This window comes from Ammodytes marinus (assembly GCF_949987685.1).
Source record: "Ammodytes marinus genome assembly, chromosome: 14".
Classification (NCBI taxonomy): Eukaryota; Metazoa; Chordata; class Actinopteri; order Uranoscopiformes; family Ammodytidae; genus Ammodytes; species Ammodytes marinus.
This window is the reverse complement of record NC_137218.1, coordinates 11,014,771-11,037,061: the sequence shown is the minus strand read 5'-3', so window position 1 is coordinate 11,037,061 and position 22,291 is coordinate 11,014,771. Positions and strand designations below refer to the sequence as shown.

At 40.4% G+C, this 22,291-nt stretch overlaps 1 protein-coding gene across 6 annotated transcripts in view; it reads left to right on the top strand.

Annotated features, from left to right (window-relative positions):
* Positions 1 to 1,220: 1,220 nt before the first annotated feature.
* aff4 (AF4/FMR2 family, member 4) overlaps positions 1,221 to 22,291 on the top strand; it is a 31,382-nt gene continuing 10,311 nt past the window's right edge. For 2 of the 6 annotated variants that reach the window (XM_080041118.1, XM_080041116.1), the window contains exons 1-11: positions 1,221 to 1,504; positions 9,651 to 9,835; positions 14,156 to 14,285; positions 17,351 to 18,136; positions 18,458 to 18,496; positions 18,724 to 18,810; positions 20,126 to 20,153; positions 20,275 to 20,338; positions 20,578 to 20,670; positions 20,886 to 21,027; positions 21,489 to 22,242. In XM_080041118.1, coding sequence (XP_079897244.1) covers positions 9,819 to 9,835; positions 14,156 to 14,285; positions 17,351 to 18,136; positions 18,458 to 18,496; positions 18,724 to 18,810; positions 20,126 to 20,153; positions 20,275 to 20,338; positions 20,578 to 20,670; positions 20,886 to 21,027; positions 21,489 to 22,242 — 2,140 coding nt within the window. In that variant the 5' untranslated portion in view covers positions 1,221 to 1,504; positions 9,651 to 9,818. Of the gene's footprint in view, positions 1,505 to 9,624; positions 9,836 to 14,155; positions 14,286 to 17,350; positions 18,137 to 18,457; positions 18,497 to 18,723; positions 18,811 to 20,125; positions 20,154 to 20,274; positions 20,339 to 20,577; positions 20,671 to 20,885; positions 21,028 to 21,488; positions 22,243 to 22,291 lie in introns of those variants that run through there. The other 4 variants (XM_080041119.1, XM_080041120.1, XM_080041117.1 and 1 more) reach the window with 4 other exon arrangements.

Sequence of the window (22,291 nt, the reverse complement as noted above, 5' to 3'; positions counted from 1 at the left end):
GTCTTTACGCACACACATTTTAGAATGAAAGTGTTTTGAATGATGGTGAATTTGGGTGCAGCAGACCAGTGAGACAACACCATTGTCCTTAGGGCTTCAGGCTAGTCAGTAAATCATTTGTGACATGTGCTATGTGGGTTACTTGAAGAGCAAGTACTTTTTAATTCCCCGCGGGGTTAAATTGAAAAAATGACTGCTAATCTTTTTAACATCATAGTTTGACCCTTTGAACCATTGTGTCGTGTGCCTTAAAGCCCTGGCTGTTTCCAAGCCCTTACAAAAAAGGTCTTAGGGTGGAAGCACAAATGATTCACCACAAAATTACTATTAAATGAAGAAAAGATAAGAATACATTATCATGAGTGCACCTGAGTCTACATTGAGGTCAATCTATTCAATAACTAAAAAAGTGTGTGACAGCTGCTTAATTCAGTAGTCAAGTTGTACGTTTTAAATTAAACTGAATTAAGATGTCACATGTCTTTTTAAATTAACTATAGGTCATCAGGGAGCAATGAAACACTGATATCCGTCCTGAACGTCAAGTCTGAGCAACCTGTGCGTCACTGAAATGTTGCATTCACTACATGTGGGAATTGTCATTAATGGCCTCACTATATTTTTCACACTTTTGAAATCGATTGTTAAGCTGACAATTTAACTGCTGTCAAAAATAAAATTATTATCCCCTAAAAGCCACTGTCTGTGGTGTTTTGTAATATTCCACGATACATTTTTTTTAATCCAAAAATAACTACTCCAGGGTTTCCAACAGATTAGTAACATTTTTTAATTCATTAATGTAATAAAAAAAATAAGGCCACAATGAATGGTATCAAAATGTCTTCAATCTATATATCTGTATTCAATGACCTGAATAAAATAATGACACCATATTGTAATAAAACAGCAACACATCTTTCTACAGTTAGGCTATCTTACTTTCTCACTGGACCAAAAGCAAAGAAGTCATGATTAGAGCCATAATTGTTCCCAACCCATAATAATTGATCGTTTTGTCTAGTGTAAAATGTATCTTTATTTTCAATCCAATTGGCATTAAGGAACCTTGTCCCTGTCACGTTTATTAAAAAATAAATAAAGTATTTCCCTATCGTGTTTTGCTTACTTGGTTTTGATTGTGGTTTAGGATATTTCCGACAGCAGCTGAAGGCAGCACCGCTCTGCTGCCATCCATGCATCCACTCCTGTCTGTGGTACCTGCTGGCTACTTAACTTAGCTAGCAGCCTTTACCTATCCCTCACTTGTATTCATGAATAACAACATGAAACGAGAGACAATATGATTTTATTTTGGTTCCCCACTCGATGCGCAGTTGCGTTTTAAGGGAAAAAGATGGAGAGCGTCCATTTGATTGCAGTATTTTAGCTGTTAGAGCGTTTTGCTGATTCCATTTTGCGTGAAACTGGAAGTGGAAAAAGACAAAGAGAAAAGAGCTTTTCCAATAGCTAGAATGGTTTGGGCCTAAAAAGAAGACAAGAGGTAAGGATGCTAATTTTCACAAAATATGTAATTTGATGTTTGACTTGTGTTAAGTGGTTTCTGACATTTGGAGTGGATGTTATTTTAAATTTCCGCAGCAAATTGCAATGGTTTCATAGCTAGCTAGCCGCTAGGCTAGCCTGTAAACGCCAGTAGCAGATTGGGCAAGCTAACATTATGCTAAAGCTAAAGATACAGGTATTCGTATAGGTAGCATGTTAGTTAGCCTTCTGCTAAATGGGAGAGACATTTTACAACTACGTTTGAGGTTTAAAGATGGCGAGCATTTATTGTATGAATAATAATACCGATAGGGGTATTCTGGCTTTTGGCTGTTCCCGAATATAGACACAGACATTTTATGATATAGTGAGTGATAGTGGTCATGTTTCACAGGTCATGACGTCTCTGTGTTTGTGTTTTCTGTCTTAGCTTAAGTGTGCTAATTTAATTACTTAACAATTAACAATTTACGTCATGGACGGGTTGATATTTCACGTGAAATGTAAACAGAAGCAGCACACCTTCCAAACTGTTTTTGTTTATCGTGAAAATACCTGCTCTCCAATTCAGCTCAGCTCTAGGTGAACTCTCAAAGCTGGACACCTCAAATTCTGGCAACAATTACTTAACTTGCTTGTAATCAGCTTAATTCCCCAAATCCAAGGCCTATTGCTGTCGTGTATTTTGTCACAGTGGTCAGCAAAAACTTTTGGTTTGTTGCTCCTGTAGATAGCCTCCACACATCTTATCCTATATTTATTATATAATTTTACTCCCGACCGCCACTCCTGGCTTAATTAAGTTGACTCATACAGACGATTGTGTTAGATAAGCGACATACTAGCTTATGTCTTGCAAAAGAACAGCTGATATGCTTTTCCAGGAAGCCATTTTACGTGCCACAGTTGAGGGGGAAGGGCCAGTAAATGCATCATAAGTCCAGAGTAACTCTCAACAGTTAGGGGATATACCACAGATGCATGTGTAGCTATATGTAGCTGAGTAAACTTGGCATATGGAGCTTTCGACTTGTTTACATTGGTTGACACACCTGGCACACCCTCTGTAGTCAGGTGATAGGACAAGGGTTTAGGCTGTAAGTATGTGTGCTGAAATGTTGGTCCAAGTGTTGTTGTTTTTTCTGATGTGGGCAAACGGGAGTGATGCTAATTTCATGTCATGCTAAAGGTGAAGTTGGCAATTCTGGAGAACGCTTGCTTTCGACATCAGTAAATATATCCTCACAATCCTCTACGTACTGTGTTTGCTGGAGAACAATCCAGTGTAAATACACAGCCTAGGCTTTTTAAACTGCCATGTAGCTAGCTTAGGTGGCCCCCTTTGTTTACATAGCAGTTTACAGATGCTAGGCTGTCTATGTAGCTGATGAGGTAGCACTCTCCAGAATAACTCACTCCACCTTAAGTCACAAAAAACATCCCCCTACTCTTTAAGACATTGACACACCCAACACTAGTTACAAGACGTATACTTTACTTTGTAAAAGAAATTGCCAAGTTAAAGAAAATGGAAATACAATAATGGGTGTAATCTCAGAATGCGTTATTCCAATTTGCATTATTAAAGCACATGGAAACACCTTCAAAATTGAAATTGGTGGAGGGTTGAATCTGTGCCGAGCTGTGTTTCTGTGTTTAATGCATTTAATATTTAATAACAACCATCTTAAAAAAAATAATTCTTGAATAATAATATATGATATAAGAGTGGATACAGCATGTTATTCTCAACTGTTAAAGCAACATTTCATATTGCAGACTGCCTTAAAACATGTTAAATGGTGAGAGGGGTAAAAATCATGTGACTGCAAGACCGCTTGTTGAAGTTTTTGGTCAGGGTTAGAAATAACATAAGCAAATAGGTAATGTTAAGCAGACATAAGCACAATCAGGTGAACCCCTCTCGGTGGCAATATTAGTAAAAGTAAACAAGCTATACAAGTGTTATTGTTCATAATGACATACCAAACCTATATTTAAACCAATGCGCTCCATGCAAACGTGGTCAGTGTGCTTTCGTAGATAAAGTTTTGTTCTGCTCTATGTGAAATCCTCGCCACTTCCTGTTTAGGTTTTGCTCTGTGGCTTTAGTGTAACCGTTTTCTCTGTAGCCAAGCAAAGGGCACATGCACATGTTCTGTTGAGATGTTATGGTCACTTGTTTGTCCATTCCAGGCAGATGAGAGTGGGGGGGGGGGTCTACTTTCTTTGGCCTTGACACGTCCATTGTAAGCTGCTGTAGTAGTACAGTGTGGTTTTTGCAGGCTGGATATTTATTTGTAAAAATCAGCAATGGCGGTTCAACAACAACAAGGACTTGTACAAGGTTGTTGGGCAAGGCCTCTCAAAACGAAGTATGTCCTTTTCTGAATAAACACAATTCTTAAAATACTCCCTTGTCCCCTATAGTATCCCTTTTTACAAATGTAATTAATCAACCAGTTGTCATCTTATTTGATTACGGCACAGATGCTACTGCATTTAAGCAGCTATATTATTTTCCTAATAACCCTACCCAAAGTAAGAGCTAATCGTCTCCTCAGCTAAGTCCTGTAAGTTTGGAATTAACGTTTACATGGAATTAAAACCTTATTTCCTTTTACACAGAGAAGCTCGTCGGATGCAAGTTATTTGAAGGCTCTTCTGGGTCAGCCAGTTTAATTAGCTCCAATCTTATCAGACATCAGCAGCTCTCTTTTTTTTTTATCCCTCTGTTCTGTTGCTCACACAGCAGAAAAATCCGCTACTCACTGCGTCCTGACCTCATGCATCTGTTCTTCAGCTTTTGTTCTCTAGGATGAGAGTTAAGCTCTCGTGGGCTATACGGGCCGTCAGGAGGTGAGGCTCATTAAGGCCCGCTTCATTTCAGACATCAGGCACACGCCCCGCACTGCCAGATACCAGCGCTCTATAATATTGCTCTGGAAATTACAACATCAATCATGGTCTAGTGCAGCAGTAATACTTCTGATAAACGGCGATATAATTCATTAGCATAGCATTTTTCCCAGAAGAGTTTTTTTTTTAGTGCTTTTGCAGGCAATAACAAATCCATCAGTAACATAAACAGTAAAAAATCCCAGTTCGTAACATGGATCGCGAAGAGTAAAAAAGGAGTGTACGAGTATTGATTTATGTAATGCTCGGATAAAAGCTTTTGTCATAATAAGTGCTCCAAACAAAACGCTGTCTAATGCTAACATAAGCTTCCCTTTCAGCGACCTCACAAGAACCTGCGTAGCAAACACTCCTAATGTATGAATCATACAGTTTGAATATTTCATCAACTGGTCTGTCTTCATTCACGTTTGGCCACAGTATGTATCAAAGTGTCTGTTGAGGGCAAAGGTTTATTTAGAGATTCTGAGTAGTGCTATAGGTTAGCGTGTTTCTATTTGTAGGCAGGCTGATATTCAAGTGTCAAATTAAGGCCAGACTGCTCTCTGAGTAAGATTGTGTCTGCTATATGGAAATACAATGCAGAAGTTCCTATGATTCCTCTTCTATAGGGTTGAGGAGATTTTTTTAACTTTCTGTGAGAAATGTAAATGACTGCATGTTGGTTATTAGCAGCAAGGTTCCCCCAGATTTGTAGTTTCTAGAATGGAAAATGACTCTGACTAAAGAACAGTTCATTTATCTGGTGGACAAGTTATGGACTATTAAGGGAGAAGATTCCACCTTTTTTAAGTGTAGTCTTTCATGTAAGCATTAATGTTTTGGGCTAAAAGAATGCCTGAAAGTTAATCTAAACCCTTGAACATAAGCAAGCTTTAAACAGTTGACATGGGTTGACAACAGTTTAATTATGTGTCGTCCACACGGAATTATGGCTGCTGTTATTAAACAAATGGCCAAACAAACCATAGTAATAATTTTAACAAAGGCATTGGAAAAAGTCCTCACAGTTCTAGATTAATTCAAGGCCATTCAATTTAAGAAAAAGCCTACTAATCTAAGTTTTGCAGAACATGTTGGAACAAGCTGTTTGAGTTTGAACAGAAGTTGCATCATACCATGTAGTATGACGAATCAATACTGACTTGAAGTCAATGGAGTGTTTGTTTATTCCTACCATAGTTCCGATATGGGTAAAGAGTCACGCAATAAAAAGTACAAGCTTGGGGTGCATGTCGAAGAGCTTGAGTGACGCAGGATGTTTTGAGACTTTGCCAAGATCATTTAGAGGTGTGTGTGTGTGTGTGTGTGTGTGTGTGTGTGTGTGTGTGTGTGTGTGTGTGTGTGTGTGTGTGTGTGTGTGTGTGTGTGTGTGTGTGTGTGTGTGTGTGTGTGTGTGTGTGTGTGTGTGTGTGTGTGTGTGTGTGTGTGTGTGTGTCATGTTTCACTACAATGTGGCAGAAAGAAGTACCCAGGACATTGTGTGCGTGTTTTTTTTTTAACTTTTTTTTAAACGTTATTATGTGTGTCAAAGCTGCGAGTGAGAGCGTTTAACTTACTGGGGTCATCTGATATCCAACTCAAAATCCACGTGAACTTTCCATGCTCTTTACTTAAGCACAGATTATTACACTGTTTTGATGGTTGCGCAAGAAGGACACGTTAAGTACAATGTAGTAGTATTGGTTAAGAAATTAATCCTAAATGCACCCAATGCAACATCCCATTGTTCTACACCTAGTAAATGCTTTTTGCGTTCACCCAAAAGCTTGAGAACGTTTCTTCTGAGACATAAATTGGCATCTAAAAAGTACGAAGTTTAGATAATGTGCTTAAAGATGTTGTCGTCATTGAGCGCAAGACCTCAGTAAACATGTTTGCAAGATGTCAAATGTAAAAATGCTCCTAAATTGATATATAACTAACTATTAATCATTTGTTTTGTTTAAACGCAGAACAGTCACAGCATTGGGTCCTGATTGGTAATTGTGAGCATGGCAGCTCCCTCTGATTCAAATAATGCACGCCTGCTGAGTAGAGGCATTCCAGGCAGTGAGTCACTTGAAATGCTTCAAACCTGCCTGAATGAAAGGACATACGCATTTGTTTAGAGAACATGCCAATCATGATTTAGAGTTTGTTTTGATATGTTAATTGGAGCTAATCTTAAACCACCAAGATATATTACTTGTTTTTTTGTGTCCCTTCTTTTTTACTGAAGCAGGAACTACAGAATTCTCAAATTGAATCCCTATTTTGAAATCATCAGCGATATAATTCGGCATAAAAGGCACACAGAAAATGACACTTATTCATACTGTGTGAATGAGATCATCATACTGACTCGGAAATCTTCTTCGTCTTTACACTTTCACAAAATCTACTGAACAGTATTACCATTTGTGTCTCTTAAGTTCATTCATTTTCATTTTGTAAATATTGATTTCAAAGTCGCCGCATTTTACAAATTATTTTTTTTGGGGGGGGGGTGGTGGATATCCTAACAGAGTCCTTAATCTTAGGGGCATGTGGGTTTGACGGCACTTGTCCCCAAACAGCTGCTTATATGAGGCAGGTTTGTAGCATTTGAATGGACCCTCCCTCTGGAATGCCTGCTGTCAGCAGGTTTGCTTGAAAAGCACCAGGGGAGGTGGCACTGGCCGCCCATCTGTACCCATTACAGAGAATGTGTTGTTCAGATTCATTACAAAACACTTTGTTTGTTTGGAATGCAGGGATCCATTCATTGACTAAGGATTCATTTATTTTTAAACATCAAAGATTTACACCAAAATGACTCCGCGTGCCTCACAGTTGTGAATGATTAAGCAGGACCCTTTTGTGAACGTCATACTTGGCACATAGATTCCATATCAATGAATTGGTATCACATCGCTCTCTGTAACATACATGGCATATATAATTGCTGATCTGAAAATAACTACCTCATGAAAGTATGGGGTTAAATGCAGTTAAGAGTTTGAAGAGTTTGTTTCAACACAGTACAGCATTTGCAGAAACATCAGCCCTGATCGTAAAGGCACAGCCGTTTGCGATGCTGTGTAGTCATAAAGTTTCCATTGACTGTATTTCACAATAAAGTGACTAAAAGGGAGTTTCACAAGTTTGGCCGTGCTCATCATTTATCATTATCCCAGAAATGACGTCATAACTAAACAGTAGTGCATCAAAAAGATTCTAACATTTTGCTGGAGAATCATTATGCATGTTCCCCAATGTAAAATATTTGGGATGTATTTTGAAACTGCAATAAGTGTAAACTTTTTCTATGTTTAGTACTGCTGTGCAACATAATACCATAGAATATATGTGTTGGCCACAGCAAGTGCAAGAAAAAAAACCGAACAGCAATATATTGAGTATAAAACTATGAGGAGAAATGAAATTATAATATACTACTGTATGTATAAATGTGTATATATAAAACTTTAACTGGGAGGGGAGATACATAATTTTTTTTTCGACAGCTTAAACAACAATGTCCATCATACAACAGCTATTAAAGCTTGTTAAGAGTTGATAAGAGTTAGTCCTACTAAAGTAACATTATGCTAGACTGTGCAAATGTTATGTTATGAAGGAGCCGGTTTAGAAAAGTGATCAAATGTTAAAATCAACTTGAACATGACTGGAAAAGTACAGAGAAATGAGTGAAAGAATTGAAATGTCATGATGTTGCCAATATTTGTACGACAAAATTTTTTTTTCCTTAAGTTAACATGTGATGATTACACATTGTCAGCATGTGTCATCATCCTATGTAGCTGATGAAAACGTCTGCCGTTTGTTACAACCTGTATGCCGGAAACGGCGCACTGTCCCTTTAACAGTGTGCTTTGCCTTGTGCTCCGGGGCAAAGTGGGGGAGGGAGGGAGGTTGTTGACTGAAAGATGGGCCCTGATTGGCTGCGCCTTACTGAGGGCAGTGACATCACACGGAGGAGAGGTCCTGTGGTGTAAAATAACATCTCCTTTTATGGGACGAGGCGGGCTGTTCCATTTTCGGAGAGAGGTGATATTTCTGATCCCCTCTCGCTGCTCCCTCAATGCCATTTTTCCTCCCTGTAGATGTGCTCCCTAATTGGCCTGTAAGGCTTTTTATTTCCTTTTTGTTAAATATAGCTCTAAGTCTCTCTTATACTCAGCTCATTCTTATAGAGTTTATTAGAAGGATTAACCCCTTGAGATGAATCATCTCATTTTCGAGGGGTTCCTTAACAACAATATGCAGACAACACAAAATACATTCACACATACACAAAGCTGTGACAAATGCAACCACTGACCCCTCCCCCCCATAAAAAGAATATGAGTAAATACAAGCAAATAAAAAATACAAGCACATATACAATAAATGAATCCCAATATATGCTGCTATTTACAGCATGCATCAACACATTTAAGAGGAGAAAATTGAGAAAAGATTATCTCTTTAAAAAAAAAATACTTACTCTTAATGTTGAGTTAAGGTGTAATACACAACAGTGTTAAGATGTTAAGACCCCCCCCCCCCCTTTTCTCCCGTATTTATTCACATAGGTATTTATTGTACACAGTTCATCAAGCTATAAATAAAGCTATAAAATAGTCAGACTTCTGAGAAGTAGCAGTGTAGTACAGTGTTTCGCCTGTATTAACAGATGCCTCATCATAATAACTATACTTTTGCCATTGCCTTGAGTTGTGAGCATCCTGCTCGCACAAGCGCCTCCCCTTTTTATGTAACTATTACGCTTAATTTACTCCCATTAAAACATTCCTCTACTCCTTGCTGGGCAGTTTGTCCTCACAGCTGAAGATTAAAATTGGCCCAAAGTTCTGTTTGCATTTAAGACAACAGGCACCAGCCTTGCTCATGTGAACAGGACGCGTGCCAAATCTCGCCTTTTTATCCCATCTTCCTCGACTACATTCACTCTTTACCCCTCATACACTCACCCGCATACTCATCCAGCCCCAGCCTCTTTTCACCTCACTTGCGCTCCCCACATGAGCTTACCTCAAAACAAAACAAAAACAACAAAAAAAACTGCTGCTCACCTAGACTTCACTTAGCATGTTACCACCCCCGCTGTTTGCAGACGTGGTATCTCCCGAGAACGAGCAGTCACCTCCCCTCCCTAAGTCAGATTTGTCTCCACTCCAAGGAAATGCACTGTACCTTTTCGACAAGCGTAAAGAAACTGTAGTTGCTCTCTTTTCTAGCTGGACGCCCACTGATCCATTCAGAAAATAAGCCAGGTTGTCTTCTTCACTGGAGGACGTTGGCGTAGAAATTTAGGCTGACAAGTTCTGACGAGAATACTTGTGAAACCCTGGGAGATCCTCTGAACCTCCTCCCTCCCTCCTTCCAATGTTTCAGTGGTTGGGGCCATGGCCTCTCAGTCAGGGTAAGAAATGCACGGCTAGTTGTTTGTTTTTACTTATTTCTCTTGGTTTGTAGGAAGAATAAATCACTTTTACGATGTTGTACAAGCCTTACTAAAGTGTTCTTAAAGGGCCTTTCCTTAAAGCCTGTGTCAAAAGTCAACTCAAACTGTGTTCATAGTGCTCCAATGAACATACTTTCTTTCCTCTTTTTGTGATTGTGTTGAATATGTGGCCTGGCAGTTATGTTAAAATGCTTTTTCTGTTTTACTGCTTAACAGATAAGCTGATTTAATTCAGGTACAGAGTGAACTGCCTTTTCGACTCTGCAGACTTTGACCTTTTCAGTCTGGCACAGTGTTGAATGATTACAATAAACGCAGCAGGCCATTTCGCTATTATAATAATAAATGTCATTTAGCGTAGTTTTTGCTAGGGCAAGCCGCTACATTGCCTACCTGACAATGTTGGCAACTGATCAGCGCTGTAGGACTTGGGCCATGAATGAAAACATGGCAACAAAAAAACGTTCGGGATCTGTTCCGCTAACATTTGCTATTCCAACTAGTAAAATAGAAATTTAGGTTGGCTTTATGGCCTACTTGTCGCTCTAAGGCAATAGTGTGGGGTTTTCCATAAGGCCACAAGTAAAAAGCTTTTGTGGTTGAGTCATATCTTCTAACAACATGCTCAATTGGGCCCCCTTTCAACTGGCAAATTAGATCTTAGCTTTGAAAGGAACATATTCAACTTGACAGTAACTAGGAAGATGTTATGTGACAATAAGCATTATCAGGATCTAAGACTAGGGATATCCCTGCCAGTGCGCTGCAGTAGTAAAATTATCATGATAAACAAACTTTCTCTATTGCATAAGTCCATTTTCGTACAGCACTTATATTTCTCTGTATTCCCCTATGTCTTTTGTGGTGCTAAGCTGCACTTGCACACACTATAGCTTCTGTCCACCACTGTATTGTAAACATTCCACGTGTGTTGACATGTGGGAAACCAGAGATGTAGACAGCTGTGCAGTTGGGGTTAAAGTTTTTTCAGGGATCGATAAGTTGAAATGGAAAGCGTGCTTCATGGGCCGTTTATAGAGCTTTTCATACTTGGTTATCCTCAAAGGCATACGTTTTCTTTCATATGGGCGAAACAAGAACTCTTTATTTGTGGCTTTAATCATCATTAATAGAACCAAGAAACCAAGACATAAGTGGAAATGTTTCCAGAACAACCTTAGTTCCTGTTATGACTTCTTATTATTCCCACAAAAGCCTTGTTAAACCGTGTTTCAGTTTGCTTCTCCATATTAACCTAGTTCTGAAGCTGATGAGAGGACTGATTTTTTAAAAACAGGCTGAGCTCACAAGCTTGATCCATATTCACTCCGTAACCTGATGTCACCAATATGAGTTTGTTAAATTCTGTTTTCCATGTGGTTGCTTGGAGTTATTACTTATTTAAAACCTAAAGCGCATTTCAATTTTCCTCTTTACTTGTAGGAAGGACTAAAGGGTTATTGTCTACAGGGGAGAATGATGGAGTTTGTCAATTTAGATTTTCTGATGTTTTAAGTTGCAAAAATGAATCACGTGGCTGAATGGTATGGGCCTTAATATGACCATTTATGCTCCGCTGGTATCCTTGAATCCCACAACAGACAATAGAGCCATCTGATGTCCGTAGTGCTGTGCTTCGTTATGATGACAGAGTTCCCTAAAATATTGTAGAAACCAGAGTGCACCCATTTATTCCTGCTCCACTTGAACAGCTAGCCACACACTGCCATAGACTGTATACTGCCTGTTGCTGCACAACATCTACAGAAGCTAGGGAGGCATCTTAACATTACCAGTGGCAACAAAGTTAATATAAATAGATACATATAAGTTTTTTTGCAAATCATTAATCGATTCAAATTTTTAAGAAGATAAGAATTGCAATTTTTACATGGATTGATTTTTTTTTTCAACACCCCTATCTGTTAAATGTCAAATTAGTAACGGCATACTTAATGCAATGTTGGTACATCATGATTATTTTTTTGGTTATGTCTGACCGTTGGAGATGTAGAGACCTTTTATTTCACAGGCAGAAACTGGCATTTTCTTTAACCACAGACGGCATTTATAGCATGAAAGGCCTTTAAACAGTAGTTTATACTATTCAGCTCGGTGCGATAGTCGACAAAAAATAACATCAAGCAGAAATTACTAGAAGGTGTAGCTAAAGCAGCTCATTCACTCTGTTAGCTGTGCAGTAGACTTTATTGATGTGTGTTGATGTGAATTTTTACTTTGAAAGTGTCTGTCTGTTGTTGTAGTTTTTGACAATGTCAATAGTCTAAGCCTGGTTTTTAGCTGTGATGTAAGTCAAGTAAAGTCCACAGATGATAAGAGCCTGGCGTTGAAGGATGATTGATAGCCTCAAGAATGTTTTCTCTTCTCTTTACACCTCCGCTGATCAAATGGAGTTAATGGTGCATGTCAAACAACTTACAGTGCTTATGGCCTTGGTCGCTTCCTCGGCTTTAGTGTAATGTAGCTTAGCTGTAGTGTGTACATATCATTATGTATTATAATGAGTGTTGACTCAGAGTTGGGTGTTGTTAATGATGTAAACAGGCTTTGTTAAGGGGTTGGTTGGTAAATTACTATTACTAACCGACTACCTTTTTAAGCTTACAGATGAGCAGTCAGAGGTTGTTCAAATGCTGTCAAGATGTAGTCTATCGCTAGATGACTGGTCCTGTCATAAAGTCCTGGTCTGCCTTCATGTAAGAACAGCATAACATCGTTCAGGGTTAGTTTGACTTCCCTGTAGTTAGTTTTTTTCCTGACTCGGTTTCCCATTTGCTTCTTTTCCTTTTTCTTTCGTCATACGAAGTAAAGATTGAAAACGCCTTTGTGTGATGTGTTTTATAATCTAATCACACTCTGGTAACGGCCTTAAAATCATTGTTGTCATTGGCAGCGCCTCACGCTGTCGCCTTAAACCAGGTGGCGACACGCCTGGCTGATATTTAGCTTGTTGCAAGTTTTAGAACCTCTCCAGTTTCTTTCTGTTATCGAAGGTGCACAGCTGGCTGAAGTCACATTTTGTCAGGCTGGCTTCTCTTAACATCCACACCCTTCTGTCTGAAAGCCCAAGTTGTAATGTTCCTAGTAGCATCTATTAGATTATTTAATTTTTTACCATTTGTTAAGACATTAACAGCCGTGTGTGTTATCCTAGTAGTGCAGCAGTTGTATTACATGTTCATGCTCCTAGTTTTGTTTGTCCCTCTATCTCTCTGATGTGAATCCATGCATCCACTCTACAAGGTCTTTGCCCTCAAGTAGCCCTTTAATTTTATGTTTGTGTTACACACAGTACTATGATCACAAGGACAGTAAGGGCTGAGAGGCATGTTAAGCGAACAGTTGTGAGTCAGTGGCTTCAAATTACAGTGGGTGGTTATTTAAACCTAATTACAGTAAGTTTCACCTTCTTTTTTTTTAAACCTATTCCTGAGTAGACTTTTATATTCTTTTCATGTGTTAAAGGTGGAGTCAGTGATTCTGGAGAGCGCTTGTTGTCAAAATCCCGTTTTGTCAAAATCTGGTGATTTTGATCTATGTGATTGACAACAAGCGCTCCCCAAAATAGCTGACTCCTCCTTTTAATGATGCTCAGTAAGTTTTTTTTTATTATTATTATAGCATATTATTAGGTGAGCTAACACAGGCCTATGTAGCTATAACTAACATACTATTTAAAATAACCATAATTGTAGAATACCAAAATGGAGTTCTCAGTGCATGACAACATTGGAATTGGCCATAAGTACTTTTGGCTTTGGTTCAAATTTAAACGGAACAAATTTAGAAGTTGGCTACTGCACGGTGTCCAGACTAGCATAAGCTTGTTAGGGACTTCTTTCTCCACAGGTAATCTTTCTGATCCCCTGTGTTTTGATTTGAGGTTTCGCTCACGATAAGTCTGATGTGTGGTTTGCCAAAAAAAAAAAAACTGACTCAGAGTAGACGGCAGCCTGACTGTATGATCTGTTGTGAATAGTTGGAAACAGGTCGGCATTTATTTACAAAGCCAAGACATCGGTTTTCTTGGTTTGCGAGAGCGAGTTTTCGGTTCATTCTCAGACTTGTCATGTGTGCCTCTCATGAACGTCTCACTTTCATAGTACTGCTTCCTTCATAGCCACCCTTGTTTAGCCATGAGATAAGTCTGTTTTATTTTCTCTCCTCAGCGTGTTTTTCTTTTTTTAAATTAACATTTTTTTATTTTAATTTTTTTTTTATGTTGACTTGTTGTTGTTGTTCTGTTTGTGTTATTAGCAACATGAACCGTGAGGACCGGAATGTGCTCCGAATGAAAGAAAGAGAAAGGAGAAATCAAGAAATCCAGCAGGGAGGAGGCGAGGCCTTTCCAGCGAATTCCCCTCTTTTTCCTGAACCCTACAAAGTGGTAAATTTGTTTACCTCACATTCAGTTTTGACATTGATTAGTCAGTCTAGAGGAGTTTGTAACCGTCATAAGAAGCGAGAACTGCACACATCAACTGGAGCATTCATGTCAATACAGTTTTGTCATCACATATCGTTTTTTTCACACCTATTGTTTTGCTTTTTTGCCTGCTTGTCTGAACTTTCTAAGAGGAATGTTCATTGAAGCTTCAGGCTTCAACGGCAAAGGTGCAAACGTGTGTGTGTGTGTGTGTGTGTGTGTGTGTGTGTGTGTGAGAGAGATGTGTTAGACTGCATTCCCCAGTCTAAAAACCTTTCAGCTGTAGGTCGATATGTTTTTCTCTAGAAAAAAAATCCTATATTTGAAAATGTTGTTGATACCTTATTAATGATAAAGCAGGAACAGTATTTTTTCCCCTCCGCAATGACATGCAGGATCCTGCCGTCTAGGTTTTGTTTACAGTTTGTGTGGGGGGGAAAGCTTAATGCGGCAATCTTTGATACACTTTAATACACCAAGCAAAGCTGTTTTATGTGACATGTCTGAACAAGCTCCTCAGACAAGAGATACACTTAACTCAAACAACCCTTGATGACAAGACTTGAAAAAGAAATACAATAACATGCAAAGTGAAATAGATACATCAAATACATAAATGACAGTTATGGAAAGAAAAGAAAGTTAATAGAACAATTAAAATAAATAAATAGTGAGAACATTGAGAAAAACGACAGTCTTTTTGCTTTTAATCAAGATGATGTCCCAGACCAATGTCTAGCTGTAATTGGCTGATCAGCTTGCAGCACAGTTTATGTTAATCATGGGGATTAAATGCAATATATTTTCCAAACATTTGACGGTTAAATTGAATAATGGTTGGATGTGATAGTCTACTTACAACTCAACTGACTACACACACTACTACCAAAGAGTCGGTTGAACTGACAACACCTGCCATTGGTTTGCTGTTTTGTAGTGCAACTGAAGATGCTTAACATAAGAACGTGTCAGCCTCCACTCTTATCCTCCTCATAGACACACATAGATGTAGGCCATCCATCTCCCTCTCGGTCAGTGTAATTGTAAAGAGGATTTGAGTTCTCTGTACTGGTCTAATCTTTGCCACTAACCAGATTTGAGCAAAGGTAAGTGGCTCCTCTGCTTAGCTAGAACTAGCCATCAAAGAGGCAGTGAGGAATGTGTCCTGACAGGTAGGGAATAGAAAGTGGACCAGAGGTGAGTGATGAGTGCAGGACTGTGTTTTGGACCACAACTAGGCAAAAGGTAAAATGCTGACTTTGTATTAGGAGCAAAGTCCATGACCTTTTGCACAGGAAAACAATTGCATTAGCAGCAAATATTATAGTGCGTGGTTGTTCTTTTGTCTTCAGAAACGTGTCACTGCCCTTTTCCACTAGTATACTGTGTCACAGCACACTTTATTTGTTAAGCTAAATTTAAGTCAATGGATTTTCTGCCTTTCTGTGTCACAGTGAGCCTTATGTAATCTTCAGTTTGACCTTTTTTTTCTCTCTCTTTCCCTCTGTCATGCTCCACTAAGTGGAAGTTTATTATATTCGGCATGTAAGGCCATGTGTGTGCGCAGCTGCAGCTGTGGCATCCCAGATGCAGACCAGCAAAGAGCAAAGCAGTTACATTAATATTGTGCATTGAGTTCACGCCCTTGTAACTCATCTGCACACAATGAAGAGCTCAAATTATATTTAGAAAATAAGATATACAACCCTATACATTTATTTAATTTTTTTTTTAAAGATTGACAACTAATGGCTTAGTTTATTTGTTTTGCATGCTAAAGGAAAGAGGAAGTTTAGGAGAGATGGTAATCATTGTCTTGTTCTTTGGTAAAGGACTGTTTTGGACATTGATGTTGGAAAGGATAGTTCCTGGCTAGCAGGAACGTTCTGTGTCAGATCATGGTGACTTCTTGTAGGGAAAAATAACCCAAACTTAAATAAGTTCATTAACATGGAGGTCAAGTTCCTGAGTTTTCTAAACGGTTCCTGACACAGTTTCAGTACAGAAACGGCTGAAACAAAAAAGCTAATCTGAGACTGGTTGTTCTTTTTTTCTTTATTCTGCCAACACAATGCAGAGTGTCGCAATCAGTTTCTCTGTAAGCAATGAGTTTGTTTCAAGCCCGTACTTTTTATTCATTGTTTTTAAGCATTATCAGCTGACAAAGGTTTGTGCCTGAATGTGTGTTAAGCCATAACATCAGCTATTCAAAATGTTCGTATGAAGTACTTGTATTTTAAGAGTAGTTCGTATTTCTGTTCCACCGGAGGCCTTTATACAATCATAATAAAGCATATCATTTATGCTTCTTCTACAGAGTGAAACCAACGGCCCTTTAAAATAACAGGTGTGCTAGTTCTACACACATGGGACCTTGGGTGTAATAACAAAAGGTAGTGGAGTGCACATTATGACCACGCTCGTTACATTTCCGGCTACAGATAACGGCTCGTGTTTCCCCACCCTCTTGTGTGAATCTGTCGAACTAAATAGAGGTCTGAGGCCGCACATGAAACTGGATATTCTGAACAGCCTCATGTCACGGACAGATAGCAAGCGTTTCTGATGGAATCTATGGCCTCAAAGTGATTGATTAAACTCTGTCTTGGGACTATGGGTAAACTTTTATCTGTGTTTACAGATGGGTGTGTGCTGATCTGTGCTCTAGTTTGAACCAGCTAACTGTGTGATTGGTCAACAGTCGGTTATTTTAAATGTTAAACTGGAACCATGTGGGATTAGGACCTCATTTGTTTTTTAGATGAAAATCTGCATTTAAATTATGCAAATATTTCATCTTTTATTATATTTTGTAGAAGTGATGCATTTTATTATGTTTGAGGAAAGCAATTAACCCAAGTGTTGAACTTGTGCCCATAATGACTGTTTTCTCTTTCCCATCTACCCTCCACTTCTTTCCCTCTGTTCATTTTCTTTTCTTCTCAATCATGTCTCCTTTCTTTTTACCATTCTTCCTCGCCATCATCACACTGTCCTCTTCCCCCATTCTCTGCTTCTCTCTTCAGTCCAGCAAGGAAGATAAACTGTCCAGCCGTATTCAGAGCATGCTGGGCAATTACGACGAGATGAAAGAGCCGATTGGTGACACACTTCCAAAGCTCGGCGGTAAACCTTCAAACAGCTCGTCTTCCTCTGAGGAGAAATCGGGCCCACCTTTGTTTGGCGGTGACCAGCGCGGCAGTGGTGGAGGCAGCAGCAGTAAGTGGACTCCTGTCGGCCCCGCTGCAGGTGGATCTTCAACACAGTCCCAGAAGCGCTCGGGACTGGGCAGCCAGAGGGGCAGCGGAGGCAGCAGCAGCAGCAGCAGCAGCAGCCAGAGACACGAGGGAGGGGGGAGGGAAAAGAAGTCCAGTAAACACAGCGGAGGGTCAGAGCACTCAAAGTCACACACGTCCAGTCCGGCCAAGGGCTCTCTGAGTTCCTCCGGCAGCAACAGCCACTTGCGGAGCTCCCTGTCGGCCGAGACGCATCACAGCAAGGAGCGCTACCGCTCCAAGTCCCCACGAGACCGAGAGGCCAACTGGGACTCGCCCTCACGGGTTCACACCTCCTTCCCCACAGGACAGCACTCCAGTCAGGCTTTTCCCCCGTCTCTCATGTCCAAGCCCGGCTCCATGCTGCAGAAGCCCACAGCCTATGTGCGGCCTATGGACGGCCAGGAAACGGCAGAACCCAAGAGCTCACAGGCAGAAAGCTACAGCGGACAGTCACACAGCAGCACCATGGGAGAGATGAAGTCCAACAGCAAGGCCTCACTTTCCAAACTCAAGATCCCCTCACAGCCTGTAGAGGTAAAGCTCATTTACACTCTTCATATAAAGGGCCTACTGTGTGTTTGTGTCAATTAAGATGTATGTGTAGTGCTGGATGTTGCATAAGGAATGTATACTTTGAGTGGCGGAGGAGTGTTTATGTTTGGGGAATGTTTTCATAATGATGTAACAACTGGAATAAATGACCTCACAGCATGTTAACATTTGGTCTGACTGAACTCTTCGGTCTCATTAAATGCCTGTTAAGTGACTCATGCTTCTCAAAATGGACACTCACCTGCTGGCCTGATGACATAATTCTTTAGGAACACGTTCTTAACGTACTGTCTCTGTCTTCAGGGATCTGGTGACACAAACTGCGTTGATGAGATTCTTAAGGTATGAATATTATTTGTTGCTTGAAAACTCCCTCTCTCAGTTAACCACAAGTATTCAGGGAAAATCCTACTGCCTCCAGTCAATGAAAGAGCGTTTCACGTTACTCGCACCTTAAAACTAATTTGCACATATTTTCCCTGTATGTGTGTGTGTGTGTGTGTGTGTGTGTGTGTGTGTGTGTGTGTGTGTGTGTGCGCGCGTGTGCGTTTTCTCTGTCTTTCTTTCAGGAAATGACTAAGACGTGGCCCCCTCCGCTGACAGCCATCCACACCCCCTGCAAAACTGAGCCCTCCAAGTTTCCATTCCCCACCAAGGTCAGCATCGCACCCATCCTTGTGTTTACTAGTTGATTCAAATGATTACGTGTCCTGATGAATTGATCAGACTTATTTAGGTATTAAATGTACATGTTGAATGTAACACATGTAGCCAAATCAAAGAAACCTTGTTTAATCTGATAAAAGGTTCAAAAGGTTCTCAGTTTGGTCATGTTCATTGGCCTTGTTTAGCACAGTTGAGTCGAACCCTTGAACATCTAACCCCCTGGTGCAGTTTGTTTGGGTTGGTTTGAACGCAGTCTGAGACCTCTGGTCCCCCTAAAGGGCTGGTCTCAAGCCGCTTGCAGCTAAACTCTGGAGTGGTTCATGGCTGGTGTGAACCCAATCCACACCAATCACAGGAAGCATTGCATTTAAGTGTATATTTCACAGTCTACTGCATAACGGCTTTCATTTAATACATAGTTATTAAGATAAGATAACTTTTTGTCCGTTCCGACGGAAAATTCTCAACAACATAAAACAACATTTGACATGAAAAACAATATCTGCACAACAATAAGTCATGCAAACACAAACACATAATTCCAACCCCTGTGTGGGTAGCCATAGTCCTTGAGTTGCGAGTGGGGTTTGTGTGTGTGTATTACATTATTTAGCACAGGTTGTCTGAACATACGCTCATATGCTACATCCACTACAGTCTACTGATATTGTAACAAGGGCTGGTGTAGTTGGAGGAAAGTAGCCGAGATTGTAGTTAACGGTAGCTCCGGCTAGTTTACAGAGCCTGCATGCAAACAAGTTGGATTTCCGCACTGCAAATTGTAAATTTCAATGTTTAACAATCAACCATACAACGCCAGGTCTCCACAGCACTATATCCATTCAATATACAGTACATAAACCACCACCTTGTGGCACTACATTTTATAGTTACGATATGCGCTCCACATCAAAGACCAGCATCACAATATCCTACCAATGCTCCATGATGTTGGCTTTGGTGAAGATTGCGGGGGTTTTAGCCTTTTTAACTCTCCGACCAATAATTGAACAATTGAAGTGAAGCGTGAACAGAACCATCTGAAAAACAAAACAAGGTATCCAACTCACATCTGGTGCCGACAACAGGACATGTGTGCAAACAGGACCTTAGTTTGTGTTTAATTCACTTTGTGCTTGCATATTAAAATAAACTTATTTTTTAAATTGATTCCTTCACTTATTTCGACAGACACATTTTGTGATAAAGGATGATAAACAAATGGGTTCATTCAAATAATATATATATATTTTTGTGTGTGTGTGTGTGTGTGTGTGTGTGTGTGTGTGCTTGTTTTTACCTCAGGAGCCTCACCCTTTTCCAAGTGGACACAGTGAGTATTACACAATTTATTCAAATTTGAACACACACTTTCATTACAGACACAATTATGTATTTATATGTATTCTGTATGTATATATTTTGCTAATGAGTCCTGCTTGTGTGATTTTTAGAGCGAGGCAGTTCTTCCAAGAGCTCCAGCAGCCACCAGCCAAAACCTTGCGATGACCAGCCCACGTAAGTGCTTCAATATATTCTTGTCTTAATCCCTTCTTTGTAGTTATCCTAGAAGTGATAAAGACAAAACAGAGCTGGATAGTAGAACCAACATTGTTAATAAGTAACTAATACATGCATAGATGGCATCAGTATGTTTTAAAAGACATAGCCAGCAATCCCAAACAGCAGTAATAACACTTCAAGTTACACTTAAAGTTAAGAATGTATTTTTTTTTTCATTCCTTCCGGTTATTCAGTATGCTGGAAGATGACCTGAAGCTAAGCAGCGATGAGGACAGTGATGGAGAACAGGACCCTGCCAAGGATGCCTCAAGGAACACATCAGCAAGGTACCACACACAAACTGTATTGCGTATGGAACTATGACATACTATATTGTAGTTCAAACAAAATCTTCACATGGAGTGCACAAATGAGATTTGTTTTTGACTTAGAACTTGGAGTCAAGGGCATGCCGCTTAAGTGTGTAAACCATGGCTCAAAGTGGACTGTTCACTGTATCGCACACATTCTAATGCTGTTTGACTTTCCCCTGTCACAACAGCAATAACAGCGAAGGAGCGGAGCAGTCGAGGGACGACTCGAGCAGCCACAGCGGCTCGAGCAGCTCGGGCTCTGACAGCGAGAGCGAAAGCAGCACGACAGACAGCGAAGCCAACGAGCGCACACGACCCGCCTCTCCTGAAGTAATGACTCAACTGTAACTTTGTACAATGCTTTAATGCCACTTAGTGCAATGCATATAATTATCAAAGCCTCTGGAAACCTGGTCTAAAAAAGTAAAAAGCCATATATGATTAAAGTTTGGTTTCTTAATAAGCCATTGCCAAAATCTGATTGAAAATGAATGGTCATAAATATTCAAAGCACTGAGTTAAAAAACTACTTGTTTTACTTTATAGACCGTTTGACAGGTCTGTGTAAGCGTATCAAAGGGTCTCCATGGCATCAGTCATTGTTTTTATAGAACGATCGGGCAGAGAAATGCCGTGATTGGTTCAAAATACTTAATGGCTCATAAGCTTAAGTACCAAATGTTCAATAAGTGGACTAGCTGTGTCACCATATTTAAACATCTTTGTCATACGTAATCATTCTGTGTACTTTACTTTACAATTTCTTACGTTTGTGTGTTCTCCCCCTTCAGCCTGACCCGCCCACGGCCAACAAGTGGCAGCTGGACAACTGGTTCAAGAAGGCCAAGCAGTTCTCACCAGCCTCTCCAGTGGACAATAACGTCCCGACAAAGTGCAAGAAAGAGGGCAGAGATAACGGCTCCGGACGCGGCTACAGTAGCCAGGGAGGGGGCTCAAAAGACTCAGCGGCACCCACCCCGAGCAGGGACCTACGGGCGGCGCAGAAGGGCGCAGAGGGTGGTCGCGGCAGGCAAAAGTCCCCTGCCCAGAGCGAGGGCGGCACCAACCCGCGAAGGAGTGTGGGTAAAAAACAGCCTAAAAAGTCTGAGAAGCCACCAGTGGTGGAGGAACCCAAGGGAGGCCTGCGAGTGGAGAGCGAGCCTGCTCCGGAGATACCTCCTCATCGGCCCAAAGCTGCCACCAAGGGTTCCCGAAAACCAAGCATCAAAAAAGAACCCAAATCCTCCCCCAGGCCCACCCCGCCTGCTGTCACCGCCACAAACGACAAGCGCAAGCCCAAGGCCCCCATCAAGACTTCCCAGAAGTCTCGGGAGTTTGTGGATACAGACTCTTCTTCGTCAGACTCTGAGGGGAACGACAGCATCCCGTCCTCGTCTCAGACGCCCAAGTACACAGAGAGCATCAGGACCCCAGTGTGTGTGTTTTCCCCAATGGAGGAAAAAGAGCTGTTGTCTCCACTGAGTGACCCCGAGGAGCGCTACCCTGCAAGGCAGCCACAGCAGCAGGTTCTACTAGTGAAAATAGGTTAGTCTAATTTGACTTCATGGTAATATACAGATGCATCTAAAAAATA